At 35.4% G+C, this 19,908-nt stretch overlaps 5 protein-coding genes across 8 annotated transcripts in view; 2 read left to right on the top strand and 3 right to left on the bottom strand.

The window, feature by feature from the left end:
* Positions 1-867: 867 nt before the first annotated feature.
* Positions 868-3,371, bottom strand: LOC126757028 (uncharacterized). 2 transcript variants are annotated; one of them, XM_050470611.1, is made up of 4 exons: positions 3,070-3,371; positions 2,591-2,941; positions 2,127-2,462; positions 868-1,988 (listed from the first exon to the last, which is right to left on the bottom strand). In XM_050470611.1, the coding sequence occupies exons 1-4, from the start codon at positions 3,119-3,121 to the stop codon at positions 1,384-1,386; spliced, it is 1,344 nt and encodes a 447-aa protein (XP_050326568.1). In that variant the 5' UTR covers positions 3,122-3,371; the 3' UTR covers positions 868-1,383. The 2 variants fall into 2 exon arrangements, with proteins under 2 accessions (XP_050326568.1, XP_050326566.1); XM_050470609.1 differs by having other exon boundaries at positions 868-1,997; positions 3,070-3,367.
* Positions 3,372-4,195: 824 nt separating this feature from the next.
* LOC126757013 (tetratricopeptide repeat protein 7B) lies at positions 4,196-10,390 on the top strand. 3 transcript variants are annotated; one of them, XM_050470577.1, is made up of 9 exons: positions 4,196-4,702; positions 5,192-5,471; positions 5,535-5,646; positions 5,743-6,691; positions 6,752-7,312; positions 8,158-8,255; positions 8,324-8,437; positions 8,645-8,841; positions 8,907-10,390. In XM_050470577.1, the coding sequence occupies exons 1-9, from the start codon at positions 4,579-4,581 to the stop codon at positions 9,037-9,039; spliced, it is 2,568 nt and encodes an 855-aa protein (XP_050326534.1). In that variant the 5' UTR covers positions 4,196-4,578; the 3' UTR covers positions 9,040-10,390. The 3 variants fall into 3 exon arrangements, with proteins under 3 accessions (XP_050326534.1, XP_050326533.1, XP_050326535.1); XM_050470576.1 differs by having other exon boundaries at positions 8,128-8,255; XM_050470578.1 differs by lacking the exon at positions 4,196-4,702 and adding an exon at positions 4,842-5,029 and having other exon boundaries at positions 8,128-8,255.
* Positions 10,391-10,470: 80 nt separating this feature from the next.
* Positions 10,471-11,289, bottom strand: LOC126757044 (uncharacterized). Its single transcript, XM_050470630.1, has one exon. It carries the CDS (start codon positions 11,230-11,232, stop codon positions 10,546-10,548), a length of 687 nt encoding a protein of 228 aa, XP_050326587.1. The 5' UTR covers positions 11,233-11,289; the 3' UTR covers positions 10,471-10,545.
* A 303-nt stretch (positions 11,290-11,592) lies between these two features.
* LOC126757029 (SAM50-like protein CG7639) lies at positions 11,593-18,519 on the top strand. The gene is made up of 8 exons (XM_050470612.1): positions 11,593-11,800; positions 15,985-16,108; positions 16,180-16,301; positions 16,370-16,690; positions 16,758-16,869; positions 16,932-17,363; positions 17,428-17,554; positions 17,843-18,519. Exons 2-8 carry the CDS (start codon positions 16,049-16,051, stop codon positions 17,992-17,994), a joined length of 1,326 nt encoding a protein of 441 aa, XP_050326569.1. The 5' UTR covers positions 11,593-11,800; positions 15,985-16,048; the 3' UTR covers positions 17,995-18,519.
* LOC126757021 (SH3 domain-binding protein 5 homolog) overlaps positions 13,055-19,908 on the bottom strand; it is a 46,516-nt gene continuing 39,662 nt past the window's right edge. Inside the window, exons 2-5 of the mRNA XM_050470594.1 lie at positions 15,562-15,624; positions 15,314-15,491; positions 14,923-15,125; positions 13,055-14,847 (exon numbers count right to left, since the gene is read on the bottom strand). Of these exons, the coding sequence (XP_050326551.1) occupies positions 13,708-14,847; positions 14,923-15,125; positions 15,314-15,491; positions 15,562-15,624 (1,584 nt within the window). The 3' untranslated portion in view covers positions 13,055-13,707. The remainder of the gene's footprint in view (positions 14,848-14,922; positions 15,126-15,313; positions 15,492-15,561; positions 15,625-19,908) is intronic.

The following is a 19,908-nucleotide window of genomic DNA, read 5'->3' as shown; positions in this document are numbered from 1 at the left end:
AAGGAACGGTAGATGAAGCATAAAAAGTTATTAAGACAAACAGTTCTATATCGTCCTAAAGTTAACAGTCTGAGCAAAAACAGAAAAATTATTCGATGAGACACATTTGCCAATTCACAAACCAATTTTTCTTCACATAAAAAGCTTACGAGGCTAAACGAAGCAAAATATTGGGCATTTGACAAGCAAGAGTCGTAATTTTTATTTTATTATTTATTTTTAGTTTATTTCAAACACACATTTTTAAAATATGTGTGTATGTTTATTTTACCGAATCGATTAAGATGAAAAAACAACACACGACGCGATGGTAAAACAGAGAGAAGCGTGGAAAGCAAAGCGGTCGTCCTGACACACCCTATGTTTGCTTTACTTCGATTTTAACCTTTGAACTTTCAAGCAAAGCGAAAAAAGTTTTATGTAAATCACACATATGGATCTGATCAGAACTCGAGTGCAATGTCTATATGTATATAAACAGATGTGAGATAAATGAAGTACATACATAATTTTTATTTAAGCTCTTAAAGAAATGTATAACAAGCGTATAAAATAAAAATACGACGTTAATATTATTTGAGGTAAAAATATTTAAAAACTCACACTTTTAATTATACTTAAAGAAAGTTTCTCGACAATTATTAATTAAAGAGCTTTAAGTAGAACTAACAAATTACAATTTATCAGTATATTACTATATGCTGAAATTCCGTCTCTATAGAATACTCGGAAAAGACAATTCCTCGGCATAATAATCGAAAAGCAGACTTTTTGGAATTTGATTTTTTCCTGGCGCAAGTCGCAAATATTTATCTTCATCCCATAATAGCGTTTGTTGCTGGGCAGTGAGGCTATCTTCAATTGTGATTTGTTCACTGATTTCGTCGTTTGGCATTTTCCCATCACATGTCGGTCCATTCAATTTCTATGTCTTGATAAAGTGGTGTACCTTTGAAAAAGTTTAACCATGTTCGAACTGTCCTTTTATTAACCAAGCCTTGAACATAGCTCGATTTGTGAATCTTCCGTTTTTTTATGTGCACGTTAATACTGTGATCATCTCCAATATTGCATGGTAGTTTTTTTACCATCGTATCCACGTCAACCGGCACATTTATAACTTGTCCATATACTCCAAACTGCCCATGCACGTGACTCAAACGTTTTATTTCCATGAAAGGAATTCTGGGGGAAATTAATCGTTCCGTTCTAACATCCAACGGTGGCAAATCATAACACATTGGCGGATATTTGAAGCCATTGTAAACTGCGTAAGTTGGTATTTTTTTTTGCCGCAGTGATTGTAGACACGCTGAACATAGTTTCATATTTTCGCTTGGAACATCCGGTAGAATTCTGTCAAGTACTTCCCGATCAATATACTCAGGAAGTGCGGTTTGACCACAGGCGATCACATGTCGAGCAAACAAATACAAAACTATTACATGTAAATTTTTCCATTACAAACGTATGTGCTTTTTTATGTTGTTGAAAGTGAGAATATGGAATTTGGTGATTATTTCTCACGTTTTCGATACCGGTATTATTGTTGTTTTGCTCTGTATCCTCGGTTGTACTCTCGTTTCTATACTCTCGCTGATATTCTGCTGTTGATTTCCTTCGTGGTATATCCGTGAAATGTATACCACTACTTGTAGAGGGTCCAGCAATCGTTGATGGATCAATGCATGTAGAAGGTTCAGCAATCATTGATGGATCAACATTGATCGGAGGTCCAGCCGTCATTAATCCATCAACACGCGTTGAAGGCCCAGCAGTTATCGGTGAATTGACGACCGTTGATACATCAGTAGTGATAGATGCTCCCGCAGGGGTTGATGGAACAGCAGACGTTGAATCAGTGAATGTAACTTTACATTTCTTTTTTTTACGTGCTCGGTACTTTTCCCGCTCTGCTTTCTTTCGTGCTCGGTATTCACGATAATATTGTGCTGTTTTCCCTCCTCTTGAAATACGGGCTGCACTGTCTTTTTCCGCTGTAAAATAAATTTAAAATCAAACCATTAAAATTTTTGCCAATCCAATTGATATTAGTTTCAAGAGCACAAGTTTAATGTACAAGGTGCATCTATTACGGACAATTGAAATATTCAAGAGAAACTTACCATCACATAACCTGGAATCCGCTGTGTTATGCGTAGTATCACTGTCATTTATTTTATCAACATTGATCGGAGGTCCAGCCGTCATTAATCCATCAACACGCGTTGAAGGCCCAGCAGTTATCGGTGAATTGACGACCGTTGATACATCAGTAGTGATAGATGCTCCCGCAGGGGTTGATGGAACAGCAGACGTTGAATCAGTGAATGTAACTTTACATTTCTTTTTTTTACGTGCTCGGTACTTTTCCCGCTCTGCTTTCTTTCGTGCTCGGTATTCACGATAATACTGTGCTGTTTTCCCTCCTCTTGAAATACGGGCTGCACTGTCTTTTTCCGCTGTAAAATGAATTTAAAATCAAACCATTAAAAATTTTGCCAATCCAATTGATATTAGTTTCAAGGCACAAGTTTAATGCACAAGGTGCATCTATTACGGACAATTGAAATATTCAAGAGAAACTTACCATCACATAACCTGGAATCCGCTGTGTTATGCGTATTATCACTGTCATTTATATTATCAACATTGATCGGAGGTCCAGCCGTCATTAATCCATCAACACGCGTTGAAGACCCAGCAGTTATCGGTGAATTGACGACCGTTGATACATCAGTAGTTATAGATGCTCCCGCAGAGATTGATGGAACACGCGCTCTCTGATATTCCGCAGCTGTTTTCCTCTTCCTCGATTGACTGCCAGCCATCATTTCCAATTTCTCCTTTTCCCGCTCTGCTTTCTTTCGTGCTCGGTATTCACGATAATATTGTGCTGTTTTCCCTCCTCTTGAAACACAGGCTGCACTGTCTTTTTCCGCTGTAAAATAAATTTAAAATCAAACCATTAAAATTTTTGACAATCCAATTGATATTAGTTTCACGGCACAAGTTTAATGCACAAGGTGCATCTATTACGGACAATTGAAATATTCAAGAGAAACTTACCATTACATAACCTGGAATCCGCTGTGTTATGCGTATTATCACTGTCACTCATTTTATTGTTTGTTTGAATCACTATTCACTGTGTACAAATACTACAAATAGTACGTCAATATTATATAGAACACGAATTAATTATGGGAAACACTTTAATAACAAAATACGAATATAAAAAAAAGAATTTTTGACACACAGGACGCTTGATGCACTCACGCATAGGCACTAATACCATAGGTAAATTTGATCAGAATCCCTTTCTTGCTCTCTCGCTTGTCAGCTGGCAGCGGACCCTGATCTTTTTTCTGAGCTGTCAACAAAACACAATCAGGGTCCCGTCAACCAACAGTCAGTGAAAAAGGCGGGATGCCAGAAGAGCAGCGCTAAAACGAACTGCCAAAATTAGTGCATTGTTGAAGTTTTGTAAAATTAGATGTCAGTAGTTTGTAAAATTATTTTTATATATGGGCCTACTGGGGAACCGAGCACCCAAAAATAATATCGGTAATGCGTTATTTGCATACTTCAGTGATAATGTGGAAACTGCAAAATACCCAAAAGTTGTTTATAAAATGCCCAATCTAATACTTTTTGACAGCTGTTTTTTAAATTTTCAATAATAAAACAAGAGGTTTTTTTGTTATGAAGCAGTTTTAAAAATAACATGTTGACATGTTATTGTAATAAAAAATGATTCTTCGGCTAACAACCGCAATGTTTATATTCAATCTTTTTTCATTTATAAAAATGGAAATCAGCTGTGTACGAGAGTTTCAAACTCTTTTAGTTGCCGTCTGTCACCTACAAATTTGGATCTGATTAAGTGTGAAGTTAATCCGGATTAATGCTGCCGTATGCCAAAGCTATTAATCGTTCGACGCTATTCCGCCTCCACTGAAACGTTAAACGTTTAACGCAACCTTTTCCGGAGTCGCCTAAGAAGTTTCACTTCAATAAAACATCAATAAAATTAGTTCCTTACTTACTTTTCTGATAGGAAATTATAGGAGAATACTCAAGTAGTCTGAAAGTCAATACTAATTGAAAAGAAAATTAAAAACCAGACTCACCTTGTATTATTTACTTCACACATTGCTGCCTTTAAAAAAAATCAAGTCAATAAAATCACAGATGACAGCACTGACAACAGTCGTGAAGCAGCAGCAGTAGGAAAGGAAAATTTTATTTATAAAAGTTAAAATTACTAATTGCAAACAATATAATGTCAATTAAAATTAAAGCAATAATTTATAATATACCCTAAACACGTCGTGTGTCTAAGAAGCAAAGTGTTTAAGCCGACAGAAAATAAGTAACTATTGGAATCGACAACAACGACAGTGAAGAAGAAGACCTCAGTTCAAGGAGGAAGCGAAGTCCAACAATCCAAGGTGTCGCTAAATTTTCAATTCGCAGTCACCCAAATTATTATCACCATACGTAGATGTGCACTCTAGTGTAGTAACTTAGTGTTTCTTAAAAAAAAAAAAACAAATTTTGTTTTTCAATACAATTATGGCCGGCAGAATGCGTAACACAACAAAAGTTGAGGCACTTATTGAGAGCTGCCGAAGTGAAGGGAAATGGCAACGAGTTATCGAGCTGACGGAGGAGCTCAAAACAGGTTCGCCAAATAATGGTAAGTGTGAAGAAACTGTGTCAGCAAACTGTTTAATTGAATTAAACTAATTATATTCACTGCAATAGTTGTATGCGCAAATACGCTAACAAAAACAATGCTGATATGAATGTGAGTAAATCACATATCTAAAGTAGGGAAATAGTGTTAATGGCAAAGTTATTATGTCATCAAACGCAACACAACAACAGCAACAAAACACGGTTTACAAACAATAAAAAAATAGCAACAGCAATCATATGTGGTTACTGTTATCCGCGTAAAAAGGGGGGGGATTATTGGACATACTTTATATGTATGGGGACCTAGTGCAAATTAATGCCGAAAGTAATTATAAAATAGAGAACAAAAGTGGACTTTTTATTCTGAAAAAGTGATTCATATCATTGTGCCATTTTCACATTAAATAGTGGTTATTTTTTTTTCAATAAAAATAAATAATAAAAATTGAGCAAAAACATTTGAATTAATGTAATTAATTTAATTTAGAATGCCTTGCGAATTTCCTAATTGGTGAAGCGAAACTTGAAAACTACCTCGAAGAAAATGCTCCCATCGAAAGTAATTTTGCCAAAGCCAAAAGTGGTCTGCAGGACGCACGCCGCTGTTTACATCTAGTGACGGGAGAAAGTGGCCAGAAAGCAGGCATAGCTTTGGATGCATATTTGTTGTTAGCAAAGCTCTGCTACGCTTGTGGCGAATATGAGAAAAGTTTAGAAAACTTTGTTAAAGCCGAGCTAAATACCTTAGCTGAAAAAGAATTGACGCTGTAAGTGAAAAATATAAACTTATATTTATTGCAATAATGTTCATGTGTATAAAATTATTACAGACGTAGCCTGAAAATATTAGCTGAATCATATGCCATTAAAGGGTTGTGCTTGGAAAACCAAACCAGTAAACCGACGTCGAAATTCAAAAAGGCCGAAAAGGAAGCCGAAATGGTAGATATATGAATTTTTGTAAAAAACAAATTGTTGAATTAATATTATTTAAAACAAAAAGAGTTGCTTTAATCATAATCTACTTTCTTCTATCAGATTACTTGCTTCGAGCGTGCCACAGACTTAGGTCTTCTATATCTCCAAGAGCAGGATATTGCGTCATATTCATCTGCGACCAATAGCGCAGCCAATGCCGGATCGATGCTAGCAATAAATTCCACTAGTAATATGGGTGGACTGCAATCCTCACTAGGAGGTAGTAGCTTAACTATAAGCACCACTATACCTGCCAACCCATTGGAACTTAAACGACACATGGGCGCCATTCTCGAAACTGCATTGCAACGCGCACCAATTGTACTTATCAAGGCGGGCAAATTGCAGGAGGCAATCGAACGCTACCGCACCATGTTGAATGCCATTGAAACGAAAACGACACAGTCATTGCGCTTAACATTGGCGCGACAATTGGCGGAGGTGCTGCTTCGCGGTGTCTCGGGCACCATTTATACAGCACCCTTCACGAAAAAGCCCACTGGGCAGGCACTTCGTTCGACCACAACGAAACGTTTGTGGAAACCGCGTAAATATGCAGCACGTAATCAGTTTACACCACGTAACCATCACGAGGAAACACTATTACTACTACTCATATCAGAAGCATTAGCGGTGCGTGACACAGTGCTCTCACAGAGTCCTGAATTTCGTGTGGCGCGTCAACATGCTATGGGTAACGCTTCGGCAGTATATGATCTGCTTACACTCGCAACCGTGCGCTGGGGTTTGGTGAATATGTTGCAGGAGTCCTTTGAGAAGGCATTAAAATTTTCCTTTGGCGAACAGCATGTATGGCGGCAATATGGTATAAGTCTAATGGCCGCCGGGAAGCATGCGCACGCATTACGTGTGCTACAAGAATCCATCAAATTGACGCCAAGTGATCCATTACCCTGCTTGATGGCAGCGCGTTTGTGCTACGAATCTTTAGCGTTGATCAAAGAGGGGCTAGACTTTGCGCATCAGGCGCTTAAGCGCGAAACCAAAGGTGCGTGTTGGCTAATACTTTAAAGTATCAAATTTAAATAAAAAATAAATTTTATTTCAGGCATACGACCAACGCGGAGTCAACTTTTCGTCGGTATTGGTCACCAGCAATTGGCCATACTGACAACGCTTAAATCAGAGCGTGATTCCTACAATAAGCTGGCATTGGAGTCACTTGAGAAGGCTGTACAAAACGATGACAACGATCATCTATGCGAATACTATCTTTCATTGCAGTATGCATTACTTGGTAATATCGCGGAGGCGCTCACACATGTACGCTTTGCGTTAGCATTGCGCACTGAACATGCACCCAGTTTGCATTTATTCGCTTTATTGTTGACCGCATCACGTCGGCCACGTGAAGCGCTGGCTGTTGTGGAAGATGCGCTGGACGAGTTTCCAGATAACTTGAATTTACTGCACGTAAAAGCCCACCTGCAATTGCATTTACAAGACGCCGAATTATCGCTGGTATCGGTGCAAAAGATGCTGGCCATTTGGCGTGAATTGTACGAGGGACAAGTGAGCGTGGAGGAGGAGAAGCATTCTGATACCAGAAGTATTGTGGTGCACATGAATCCAACAGCAGTGTCGTCGCAAATGTCAGATAAGGATTCAAGTAAGTTGTGGACAGCATGGCTGTTACATTTAAATTATTTACCATATTTGAAATATAATGACATATTAGACAATTGTCACAGGGATACTCATAACTTTTCTTTTAAATTGTGTCCAAATTACTTTATGGGTAAATTTTTGGACATATTTTAAAATTACTATTCAAATGAAAAAGCAGTTAAAAAGTAAATATTTAATATTACTACTGAATTTTAAATATCAAAATTTAAAAATAAAAAAGTAATCGAAAAAATTTTGTATAATAAATTTATAGTATCGCTAATATACCATGAATTGTATAATCATTTACATTGCTCTCACATTTAAATAAAGCATCACAATTCATAAAATTATCTTGTATAAAACTTAGTTGATAATTTTTACTAATTTTGTTTACTATACTTCAATATGTGTTACCAAAAACTATCTAATAATTTTTACTGTTGGCCACTTTTGCGCAACAACTTATTTGAAATTGTAAGTGTAACTAGTTACTTAACAGTTTTCATTAAAAAAAAAAAAACAACAAAACACTCGGCTCTGCTTGCTAAACACACACAACACAGATTCTGCTCCAGTTGCTTTAAAATAATTTTGTTATATTCTGAAAAAAGTTAACAAATGTGCTCACTCACTCAGCCTAATTAACCTTTTACTGCTATTTACAAAAAAATGAATTGTTTGGCTATTCAAGCCTTTACTTGCCTTTCACTAAGCTCCTTCAAGTTCGAGTTGCGTTTCTCTTTTTCATTTTTTCGTATTTGAAACACAAAAAAATTATAACAAATAAACATAAAATTCTCCACTTCCCCTCAGATTCTGTGTATGCTGCTTCTTTGGCGGCAGTTTCGCGTGTTGAACAAGCTTTAAGTGAAGCAGCCAGCTCACTGAGTTCTTTTACACCACGTCCGGGACCGCAGCGGCCATGGATGATACAGATTAAGGTGAGTTATGCGTGACTTAATTGATCATACACTTTGTTTAATATTTACACTTCTTTCCGATTCTATAGATTTGGCTGCTGCTCGCCGATGCGTATTTGAACATCGAACAGCCGCATGAGGCATTGAATTGCATACAAGAGGCATCGCAAATCTATCCGCTATCACATCAAATCATGTTTATGGTAAGATGCAGTTTGAACTTGACTCCAAATAATTTGAATTGATTTGCACATCTTGTTTACTATTTACAAAGACAAATTTGTGACACAGTAGACTTTGTACAATTTTAAATTATAGTAAATAATAAATTTCGTAACTATGAAATCTTCCAACTGTATTTTATATTTTTAAAAAAGAAATACTAACACCCGTGCCCATTTTGTTTGCAGCGCGGTCAAATTTACTTATATCTAGAGCAGTGGAACGATGCGAAACAGTGTTTCCTTAACGCCGTTTCGGCCAATCCAAATCACACAGAGGCATTACGTGCGCTCGGCGAAACACATCACGTGCTTGGCGAACCACGCCTGGCGGAGAAGATGCTGAAGGATGCCGCGCGCTTGGATCCCAACTGCCCAAAAATATGGTATAAAATCTAATTTTCTTAAATATTTTTAACTATAAATTTCAACATTTTGTTTACTCTACTAGGTTCAGTTTGGGCAAAGTTATGGAGACACTGGGAGATTACACTGCCTCTGCTGATTGTATGGCGACTGCACTGCAATTGGAGCCTACATGTCCCGTACTTCCATTTACCTCAATACCACTGACCTTCGATTGAGTGCGACACATGATGCAACGTATGCGATTTATATTATTTATAATGTTGGCAAATTGTGCAGTGATTTAGCGGCACCCTATATTCATTAGTAATTAAATCGTACATATAACAATGCAGTTCATTAAGCACTTACGTAGTATGTATAATGTAAACGTAAATATTTACTTTAACTTACTTACTAAAGCAAAAGGAGTTTATTGATGTGTTGTATTATTAGCCAATGTTACTCTAGTTAATTGTTAATTATATTGTACACCGTTAAATTTTTTTTATTTATTCATTAAAAATTGTATATCGTAGACATTGTAAATGTATGTATATTTGTAATTAACTTAAAATTCTACATACTGTATATTTGAATGAAGTTATAAATGGTGGTTAGAAAAATCAGTTGATTTCTTTTTCAACCACAGCAGAGTTTGCCTTTGGTGATTGCAATATTTATTCGATAAAAAATTTATGAAAATACTGTTATTGATGCTGATTGTAATAAATGTGTGTTTCAGGTATTTATAGTTATACATTTATCTACATATATATACATATTTGGTATATTAATTATATATACATACCTCCTTCGTAAACATATGCACATATAATAACTAACTGAATATTATTATATTGAAAATTAAAAGTCGTAATAAAAACCAGATTTACAAATATATAACCATCATTCCTTTACACCTTGCAGTAACTAGCAACAATATGTGCTCTACATACATATGTTATATATTAAAAAATATTCAATAGTTATGCTACTATTACAAAATTATTAATTTATTATTATTAAAATGTTGGAATTAACATTTCAAATCACCGACAAAATATTCATAGAAGTACATTCCTAAAAAATTAGGTTTGAAATAGTTGGTATGCAACTCTGTATGTTTGAGTTTTTAATTAAAACTATTCAGTTCAAAATGTGAGTTTGAAAAAGAACTAAATCAATTTTATATAACTTGCTAATTAATATTCTACTAAAATATTTCAAAATTCCTAACTGATTCTTGAGACTATGACAAAATTACAAAAAAAAATTGCCGACGCTTTAATTTCTGTAAGAATAACATTATTGCTTTTATTTTTGTGAAAAATAAACCGATGATCTAAGCATCCAATTGCTATTTAACTAACTCACATTTTGTTAGCTCAGTTTGTTAAAAATGCAAAAAATTCTTGAATTAAGGTAGAAAATTAATTTTTAATTGTCAAATAGTTCACCCTAATTTATGTATGTGGTAAAACATATTGAGAGTGTATAAGATATAATGTATTAAGCCATTATTAAATCGAAGTATGCATTTGTACTAACGATTTAACAAATAAATATATAGAATTTTGTGCATCACAATGTAGCTAATTATTTCTACCTAAAACAAATTAGTAACTAGTACCCAGTCTGAAAAATTCACACAATAAGCAGTATAAATGTTCGTTTAAAGGCATATTTTCTATTTTCTTAACATTCAGCAATAAATATAGATGTAAACAAATTTAACAAAGCGGTTAAAAATTCTTTGCTGCCTCCAATGCTTTTTCCTCCTGCTGCTTTTCCTCCGCTAACTGCTCTAAATGCTGCATTTTTAAATGTAAGCGCCAATTTTGCATCTGTTCTTTGTAGGTCATATACATAGCCACAGCTGCTTGTCCAGCTAACGCTGCTCCCAGTATCGGCAATATAGGTCGCGTCATGCCCTGCCATAGTTTAAACACTTCTAGTGGCTCCTTCGTTACGGATGGCAAACGATATGTGTAATGACGTGTGGCAAACATGAAAGCTGCAAAAGGTGCCAATAAAGTTGGGTAGCAAACGCCTAGACCACCTTGTAAGGTACTTGCACGTAATTGCAAGCAAAGTGGACAATCGTTATTTTGACCCAATATTACATATCTTTGCACCATAAATTTGTGTGACAACACTGAAAACATGGCAGGTATGACTACGATTGGCAGGTATGTGGATGCCTTGCCATAATTGCCTAGTTTCAATTTCCTGCGATAGTGATTGTTAACGTAAATGCCTGTAGCAGCTGCCATAGCTCCTAGTATGCCGGGTCCATAACGTAAGCTCCACACATCCCACCGATTTTCCCATCCCGAAATAACACTCCACTGATAAGCTAGTGCTTGCTCCTCACTAATAATTACAGCATCTTTAGGAATCTCCTCTTTGCGGGCATGTGAAAGTGCCATTTCTATGAAATGCAACGGTTACGTATGTCTATGGTAATGTGTTTTAGGTTGAGCTTATAGAACTAGAACAGCTGTTTATAAAGGGTGGTGGGAGGTGTTGTTTATTTTTGGGCTACTGAGAGATGCCACTTTTTCCAGTTTTCTGATAAGAACAATTTTATAAAAAAATGTACGAAAACAAAAGCTAACAAATGATATCATATGACAATTTTGATTTTTATAATTAATCTAGTAAAAATACACACTCATACTGTTGTTCGAAAAAGTATCAATGCAACTCACCAAAATTTGGCACTATTCCTATACATTTGGGTGTTCCTGTGTGTCAGCTGTATGTTAACTGATTTCATCTGACAGCTATTATCGTTTGATAGTTTGCCGAATTTTATTTCTCGTGTGTGTTTTGCATTTTTTCGGTTGTAATGTGGATTTTTACAAATTGTGCCAGAAAGCGCCAATAAAAAAATAAGTGCACAATTTAAAGAATAAAGGTGAAGAATATAAAGTGCGTTGAATAAACAAAGTGTTGGAGGTGTGTGACAAACAGCTGAGGTGTTCAACCTTTAAGGTAAATCCAGCGTAAAATTAAGGTTATATAAGTAAGGAATTATTAAATTAATGTGTTGTTAGAGCATAAATTAATTATATTGATACATTACTAATAATATTACTAAAACACAGGTTGCCATGCTTAAGTGTTTGATTAAAAGACGCAGATTTTCTCATTCATACCATCTGCGTTTAGAGCAACCACCTGATGACTTAGTCCAACAAAATTAGAAAGCTTGGCACCGTATTATTGGCATGAGTATTTATTTGATAAACAAAATATCCTTTTAATCTCATAGTAAAGCTCCTAGTTTCTCATAAAGAATCAATTTATTAAGCAAGGTCGCTAGAAAAAAGAATGATGTCATAAGACTAGCAGCATTTAAAATTTGAATGTTGCCTCATGCTTACATACTTACACATTATTTTGGTTTATGACTTATGAAACAAAAAATATTTTTTTTTTCATGTAATCTTTGTTATTGGCCATTACTTACATATGATAAAGATGTGATAGCAACTGAAATATCTCATTTATGAAATACCTGGTGATACTACTATTATATCATTTGTCATATGTTGTAGGCATATTGTTCATTTCAAATCGCGTTTTAATAAAATAAATATATGTCTTTAATAAAAAAATCTTAAAGTATGCAGATTCGATTTCGTTATTTGAAAGGCATATATGTACATATATATTTTATGAGAGGATTTCTTTATTGAGAGGTTTTTTATTTCATTTTACATTATAATAAATAAGAATCGGGTTGGTTGTCATCGAAGTCATCTAACGGTAGGCACAAGAAACGGTTGTTTCTAGGGGGTCGGATCAAAGGAAGAGTGGTATTAGATGAATTTTTACTTGAATGACGGTTTTTACAATTAGTGGAGGCTTTTTAACAAAGAATTTTTCTAATAAAATTTTGTCGCTGAAAATTAAATGCTCTCTTAGAAAGAGACTTCTCAAAATAACTTGCGGTAGTGTCGGAATTTTTATTAATGTACAATATTAACGGAAATTTCAGAAATCCTTTCTCACGACAGCCGGTCTCAGTAACCGGAACGAACGAGGATTTTTATCCGGCAAAGCACTGTCAACTTGGTTCCATTCCTCAAAATTACGTCAGAAATGTTTCAGAAATAAGTTGTTGTCTATTGGCTTAAAAAAATATCTGCATCAGTTTCGTCGATTTTATTTATATTAAATTAAATTCTTTTTTTAATTATCCTTTTCTCTATGCTGGACATAAACCTTCTTAGAAAACAAACATTGTATTTTTTCTTAAATTTTGCTTTTATTTACTTCGGCTTACTTATTTTAATTTTTAGTTATAACATATTAATTCAGAATCTGCAGACAGTAGCTGTCCATCATGATTTTGTTCCATTCAGTTGCTTCTTAGCAAAACTTTTTTGGAAATGTGTACTTGCAAGCTTACCCTAATTGGAATATTCACATTAATTTAAAATTCGCTCTTTTAAAATTGAAAGTAGTATTCTATGATATAGCGATTCTAGATATTTATTTCTATTAATTTATTGATAATTGGAGATTTGCACTTTCATTTTATTTTTAATGATTTATCCTACATAAACAATTAATTATACAATAATATCGATATTTATTTATTTTTACAATTATTTCAAATAAATATTACATTTGATTTTGCAATAATTATACTTTTACATGGTAAACAATTTTCACTGCGAATTTTCTTTTTCTTTTGCACAAAAATAATTACTTTCACAAATATATATTTATTAGATGTAAACTTAAAAAATATCCGTATGCATAGGTAATTAGTAGTTATGTGTGTACTTTAAGCAATACTCGTGTAATACATATTACGCTCCCCGCTTATTGCTAACTAATGCTCGCTTAAAATTACCCAAAAGCCAGCGCAACTGGCTGGCCGCAGCCCTTTAGTCTAGCGAACGTCGCCGCAACTGACGGACTCTATTGTTGCTAGTTGTACGGTCGAGTATTTCGTTGGAGAGACGTGCTAACAATGGCAATTCACGCATCGAAACATTCACCGTTGGCAAGGGACCCAATTTCTGCTGTAATTTCTTCAAGGGCTGTACAGTGTGTTCGGGCGTTGCTGGATAACTGACCACCCCAGCATCGACTTGCGATTCTGCCTGCTTGGCATGTGTGATTTGTACGAGCGGTCCTGCCTTGCCCGTCACCACAACTACATCAACGTCATCTTCGTCGATTTCCTCAACCACTGCTGCCGGTTTGGCGTGTACAATATCGTACATTTGTGCTGGTGCCTCCGCGCCCAAAGAAACGGGACGTATACCGGCGCCAGTCACTTGCCGTTCGGGTTGTTTTTGTTGCTGCTGTTGCTGTTGTTTCATTTTAAGCTGTTTCTGTTGCTTCAACGCACATTCATTCATTAGCATTAATTGATCTAACTTATTCACGGTGGCGGTTAATTCATGCTCCCACATGTCATTGCGCTGCTGTTCACCATCGCCACCCTCGATCGGGCGTACTGCGAGTATTTTCACCTTCTGGCGCAGTTCTTCGAGATCACGTTCATCTACGACGCCATTCAATTCAGCACTGTCCGCATAGTCGGCTTCACACTCTTCGGTTTCGGATTCATCACCACCAACACTGTGGCTCATGGAGGCAGGTTGAGTGCTGACACTCGCCAAATCGCTGGAACGATGCGAATTGCCACTCAGCGATATTTGGCTGCCGGCAATTGAAGGATAATCACATTTCTCCAACTCCAATTGGAAGTCGGGCAACGGTGGCAGCGTGGTCGTTGTAGGCGAATTTAGTTCGGCGCCGACGCCCGGTTCACGTGGACCCGGTGGTGGTGCGCCCATTTGTTGAAAATCACCACGCTGACGGTGTATGTCTTCGCTGATGCGTTCAAGATTGCGTAGCGCTGTGGCGTAGGTGTTCTTTGCTGCTTGTACCTGCTGCTGTAGTTCGTGTATGCGATCCTTTTGTGTTAGCAGCTGATCATTGCAAATTTGTTTCTCTTCGAAATACGGGCGTGATTTATTTATGCTACGACGGAAACGTTCTTCAAGTTGTTGAACCTTAGAGTGGTAGAATTAATTTAGTAATTCTTTTTTTTTTTTTGTGTACACAACTTAAGTATATAGTTTGCTTACCGTTTGTTCAGCTGTGCTGAAAACCATAGCGCGTTGTTGATGTTCTTCATGACACTCTGCCTTTTGCTTTTCCGCATCCATTACCTTTTGTGTGGCATGATTTAACATTTCCTGCCAGGCATTGTCGAATTGCCACTCGTGTGAATTAGACATAAAACGCTGTTCGGCTAAAGCCACGGTTTCCTTAGCGGCAGCATGAATTTCTGTGAAAATTGCAAATTTGTAGTTATTGTTAGAGCATTTATTTTTGAGAAAAAGTTATTTATGTTATTATTATTTTTAATATGTGTAACCATATATGCCAAAAACAAAATAAAAAAGATTGCTCTTTTATTTTTTTTCTTTTGCTCTACTATTTTTTTAATTTATCAGCTTTCATCGTTTAACTAACCATTGGCGCGTTGAAATTTCACTGCCGCCTTCTGGCACTCAATTTGCGCCTCACGCGCTTTTTCCAATGCCTCATAGTAGGGCCGTGCCTTTTCAATGCAGCTGCCCAACTTTTTTGATGATACTTTTAGTCGTCTTGTAGATTCATTTAAGAGTATACGGAATGTGGAATTAGCTTCCTGAAATAATATGAAAGAAAATTATATATATTCGCCAGAACACTATGGACATTGTGTCTACGAAATTTACCTCTAATTCAATTTCGAGCTTATTAATTTCATCTGTTGCGCTATTGAGATTCTCCAATTCGATCTGCAATTAAAAAAGAAAATTGTTAGTATAAATTTTAAGAATGCAAAATGCTTTTAATACACAATCTGTATAGATGTAAAAATATCTGACAACTACTTATTTATTAAATTTTCCGAATTTAATCAACCTTTCGCACGACTTAAAGAGCTGCCATATAATTTAAATTTTTTTTATTATTATTTCAAACATTTAAAGTTAAATTTAATTTTTAATTATTTTGTCTAATTGATTGATTGTATAACTATTTCTTTAAATTATTAAATTAATTAATAAAAAATATTTTTTTTTATTTAAAAACTTATTTTTTTTTTTATTTAAAAACTTATTTTTTTTTTATTAAAAACTTTTTTTTTTTTGCAGTCGTCGCATTTATTACAACTACAACAATCAATCAGCCCTTAAGTGTAAATAAATCAGCAGCAAAATGCCGAGACCCACGCGTACTGTGAAAGAGCAGGCAAAGGTGGATTTATCCAAAATACCAGTGAGTAATTAATTACGTTATGAAATATGCCTATGTTGTGTAAACCTAATTAACACTGTCACGCACGCCAGGCTCACGTGGAACGTGTAAATGTCAGCGGTTTGCTGCGCACACACAATGATTACGTTATGAAGGCAGCCGAAGGACTGTTTAAAGCGCGCAATTTTCAAGACCTCATGATTGAGTCAATGAAGTAAGTGCTTATCATATTATGAAGCTTTTCATTTTGTCATTAATAATTATTTTGAAAATTATTTACAGCGCCAAGTCCTACCTCCATGAATTGGGCATTTTCAAAGATGTACAGGTGCGCGTTGACGTGAGCAAGGGCGAGAACGCCTCACCCAATGGCTATGAGATAACGCTGAAGGGTCAAGAATTGTCGCGTCTCGTTGGCTCGGTGGGCACTGAAGTGGGCCAAAATGAGGGTTCACTGCGCACCGAATTGAGCATACCGAATTTGTTTGGACGCGGTGAAAGTATTTCACTGCAGGGCTCCTATGCGACAACACGTGCCAATGAATTGCAACTGCGTTTCTGGAAGTCATTCTTTCATACGCGCTTCGTGGAGAATCGACCAGAGTGAGTTTAAAAATAATTGAAAAATTTTGCTAAACCGCTAAATTAAAATTATTTTAATGTCACACAGAGTCTCCCTTTCACTCTTCCGACACGTGGATCGCATGGATATTAGCTCGTTTCAAAATGCCAATTTGGGTTTCTTGACAGATTTCTCAATTAACACGCTCTATCCTTTAGAGGTAAGTGTGCAACTACTTAAAATACTTCACACACTAATTTGTGTCTTTGGTTTTTGCAACAGCTCACCCACTCCGTACAGTATGAGGCGTCTATACGCGAAACGTCTTTGCTGGCGAAACAAGTTCCATTTGCCATACGCGAACATTGTGGCCCCAAATTGGCATCACTGGTGCGTTATTCTGTAATTTATGATCAGCGTGATAATCCCGTATTTCCCACACAAGGCCTAATGTTGAAATCAGTCAACGAATATTGTGGTTTGGGTGGCAATGTTGCCTACATGAGCAGCACTACGCATGGTGAAATAAGTGTGCCATTGATTGCCGGACTTGTGGCACAAGTTTGTGGTCGCATTGGTGTGATTAAGGAGACTAAAAACACAACAGTACTACCAATCAGTAGTTTGTTCTATTGTGGTGGTCCACTGACGCTTAGAGGATTCAAGTACGGTGGCGCTGGTCCGGTGGTGGATGGCACATCCATCGGTGCGCAGGTGAGATTTTCATTAGTTGCAATTTAAGCTTTATTATTTATAATCCTGTTTTTTTTTCTTTAAGACTCACTGGTGCACTGGTCTTCACTTGTGGGGACCCTTGCCGTTCAATCATGTATTCAAGGGATTGGCTAACAATTTCCGTACACATTTATTCTACAATTGCGGAGGCTTCAACTCATTTTCAGCAGGTAAGATACAAAAACTTTTTTTTAAGATTTTTACTTTGGTTTACTTATGCGTTAACTGAAGCTACGAAAGCCTCCCGATATATTTTAAAAGCGTTTCGATTTTTTTAAAAATCAGTAAAAACATTTTACCGTGTTTTTAAAAGTTCTTTTAGCATTTTTTTCTAATTTGTTAATTTTTCACCCATATATATTTACCAAATACGACAATCTAAATATAACTTCCAATAAAATGTTAATATGTCTGTATGCAAGTATTTTATGTGTTTATTTATTTCTTCACTTTTCTAGAAAACATGCGCAGCGCTTTTGGTGTTGGCCTAGCATTTAAATTAGCCGAACGTGCACGCATTGAAATGAATTATTGCATACCGGTACGAAAATATGCGAGCGACAAACCAGTGAATGGTTTTCAATTTGGCATTGGCTATGAATTTGTCTAAATTTGTTTGGTGTGCATGGATGATGTGACACGCTAGCGTTGGAAGAACTGTCGAGGAGGTGGCGGCAAACGCTACTGTAACTGCTACAACTATACTACCATTACAAACACACACACATGCAGCAACTCTTTCGTCGTTCATTCATTTGTCTGTTGTTTGTCGTTTAATATTATTATTATCACTTTTTTGTTCGCTCGCCCAAAGACATTAATTGTTTAATGTTTGTTATTATTGTAGTAATTTTAAGTTAAATATTAAATAAGCCAGACAATAGTCAAGCTTACACACCAACATACGAAAAGCATGTACATGAAAATGAAGACGAAATTGGTAGTGTGAAGAGGGCAAAGCAATGAGAGCTACTAAAAAAAAACTTGTTAAACAAAATATGTGCAAAAATACTTAAACGAATACAAATACATTTAAATTATATACGATAAAGATAAATACATAAGTTTATGTTAAATATTGAATAAACTGATAAATTAAAATGTATCAAATACATACTATACACAACTAAACTAATTTGCATGTTTACATTTCAAAAATATAATCACATAACGGGTTTGGGACAACAATAGCAAGGGTGTATGCAATGTTACTAACAGCTCTGTGGCAAAGGACCCTAACCCCAACCAATACACAATCTCGTATTATAGAACTGACATTTGACCTGCAATTTCCAACACAAAGTGTTTTTTATTGACAGAAAGAAAACTTCGGAAACTGCTCAGAAATTCAGTATCTATATTTTTGTGTAGAAAATTTAACAAGCCACAAAAATAGCGAAAGAAATCAGTAAAAGTTTAGTTCAATGTCAATTACACCAAAAACAATCAACAAAAACGCACCTTCTCCCTATACACCCTAAACGAATCGAAACGAACGAAAAAACTTATATACAATAAAAGAAGAACCAGCCTATAAAGCGCCTTCGATACGCCACAAAAAATATATTTAATTAAACATAAAGAACAGGATGGGTAAAAATAGAGCCAATGAACTGACCGACTCCCGCTAAGCGCAGCAATAGTTGATGCTATGCATACAACAAAAGTAGGTCAAAGTTTTTTCATGATTTATTTGGAGAACCATTTAAACAATTCAGCGGGAGTTTATTTAAATAAACGTGATCGCAACAAAAAGCAAAATTCAAATTAGTAGTGTTGTAGCTGCACAAAGGCAGCGTGTAATTTAATAGACCGAGTGGCACGCACAACAAATGAAACAAATTCATTGTTGACAATAGAAAAAATAAATCATTCTGAACGATTATATCCAAAAGTTCTCAGCATTGTTTCAGTTTAAAATTAAAAAAAAAATATAATTATCGCGTTTCAGTAAACAAACTTATTTAACAAAACTTTACAATTGCAATGTGCTAACAAAAACAAATGCAATTAGAAAAAATCATGCGAGTTTTTGAAATATATTAGGTGTGGAATCAACCTTCTTTATTTTTATAATTTTTTTTAGTTTGTAGACATTATTTTTTAATTATTTAGTAATGTTTACATTGGTAATTTTCTGTAGTTAGTCTTTTTACAACTAATTACTTTTTTTACTATTGATTTCTCTATTTCGTATTATATTTTATTTCGATTAATTACTCGAATAGAGAGATAATAAATTTGCTTTGGTTTTTAATTGCACTAAACAAAAAATTAAATAACTTCAAGCGAATTTATTACACCGAATGTACTTAGTAATTTACAGATCACCGTCTGATCTTTTATATCAATTTAAAATCACTACATATAACAGGAAAAATCATGCATAACCTTATCCATGGCATAACAGCACCATTTAAAGTTTGAATTGTTATTCAGTTATTCTTTGTAATTGTTATTTGTTATTTTGTGCAATATGTCTTTTTTCAATACTACTCTCCAAACATACCAGGGTTGCAAATTT

This window comes from Bactrocera neohumeralis, chromosome 4 (assembly GCF_024586455.1).
Source record: "Bactrocera neohumeralis isolate Rockhampton chromosome 4, APGP_CSIRO_Bneo_wtdbg2-racon-allhic-juicebox.fasta_v2, whole genome shotgun sequence".
Lineage (NCBI taxonomy): Eukaryota > Metazoa > Arthropoda > Insecta > Diptera > Tephritidae > Bactrocera > Bactrocera neohumeralis.
Note: the sequence above shows the minus strand (reverse complement) of the source record. Positions and strands in the feature narration are given on the sequence as shown.

Bases quoted from the DNA above. Each gene is read 5' to 3' on its own strand.
- LOC126757028 (XM_050470609.1), bottom strand. From the start codon at position 3,121: ATGAGTGACAGTGATAATACGCATAACACAGCGGATTCCAGGTTATGT. The intron at 2,942-3,069 runs GTAAGTTTCTCT...TTTATTTTACAG, and splicing joins GGATTCCAGGTTATGTAATG to CGGAAAAAGACAGTGCAGCC. The intron at 2,463-2,590 runs GTAAGTTTCTCT...TTCATTTTACAG, and splicing joins GGATTCCAGGTTATGTGATG to CGGAAAAAGACAGTGCAGCC.
- LOC126757029 (XM_050470612.1), top strand. From the start codon at position 16,049: ATGCCGAGACCCACGCGTACTGTGAAAGAGCAGGCAAAGGTGGATTTA. The intron at 16,302-16,369 runs GTAAGTGCTTAT...AATTATTTACAG, and splicing joins CTCATGATTGAGTCAATGAA to CGCCAAGTCCTACCTCCATG. The intron at 17,364-17,427 runs GTGAGATTTTCA...TTTTTCTTTAAG, and splicing joins GCACATCCATCGGTGCGCAG to ACTCACTGGTGCACTGGTCT.
- LOC126757044 (XM_050470630.1), bottom strand. From the start codon at position 11,232: ATGGCACTTTCACATGCCCGCAAAGAGGAGATTCCTAAAGATGCTGTA.
- LOC126757013 (XM_050470576.1), top strand. From the start codon at position 4,579: ATGGCCGGCAGAATGCGTAACACAACAAAAGTTGAGGCACTTATTGAG. The intron at 8,256-8,323 runs GTGAGTTATGCG...CCGATTCTATAG, and splicing joins CATGGATGATACAGATTAAG to ATTTGGCTGCTGCTCGCCGA. The intron at 8,842-8,906 runs GTATAAAATCTA...TTACTCTACTAG, and splicing joins CCCAACTGCCCAAAAATATG to GTTCAGTTTGGGCAAAGTTA.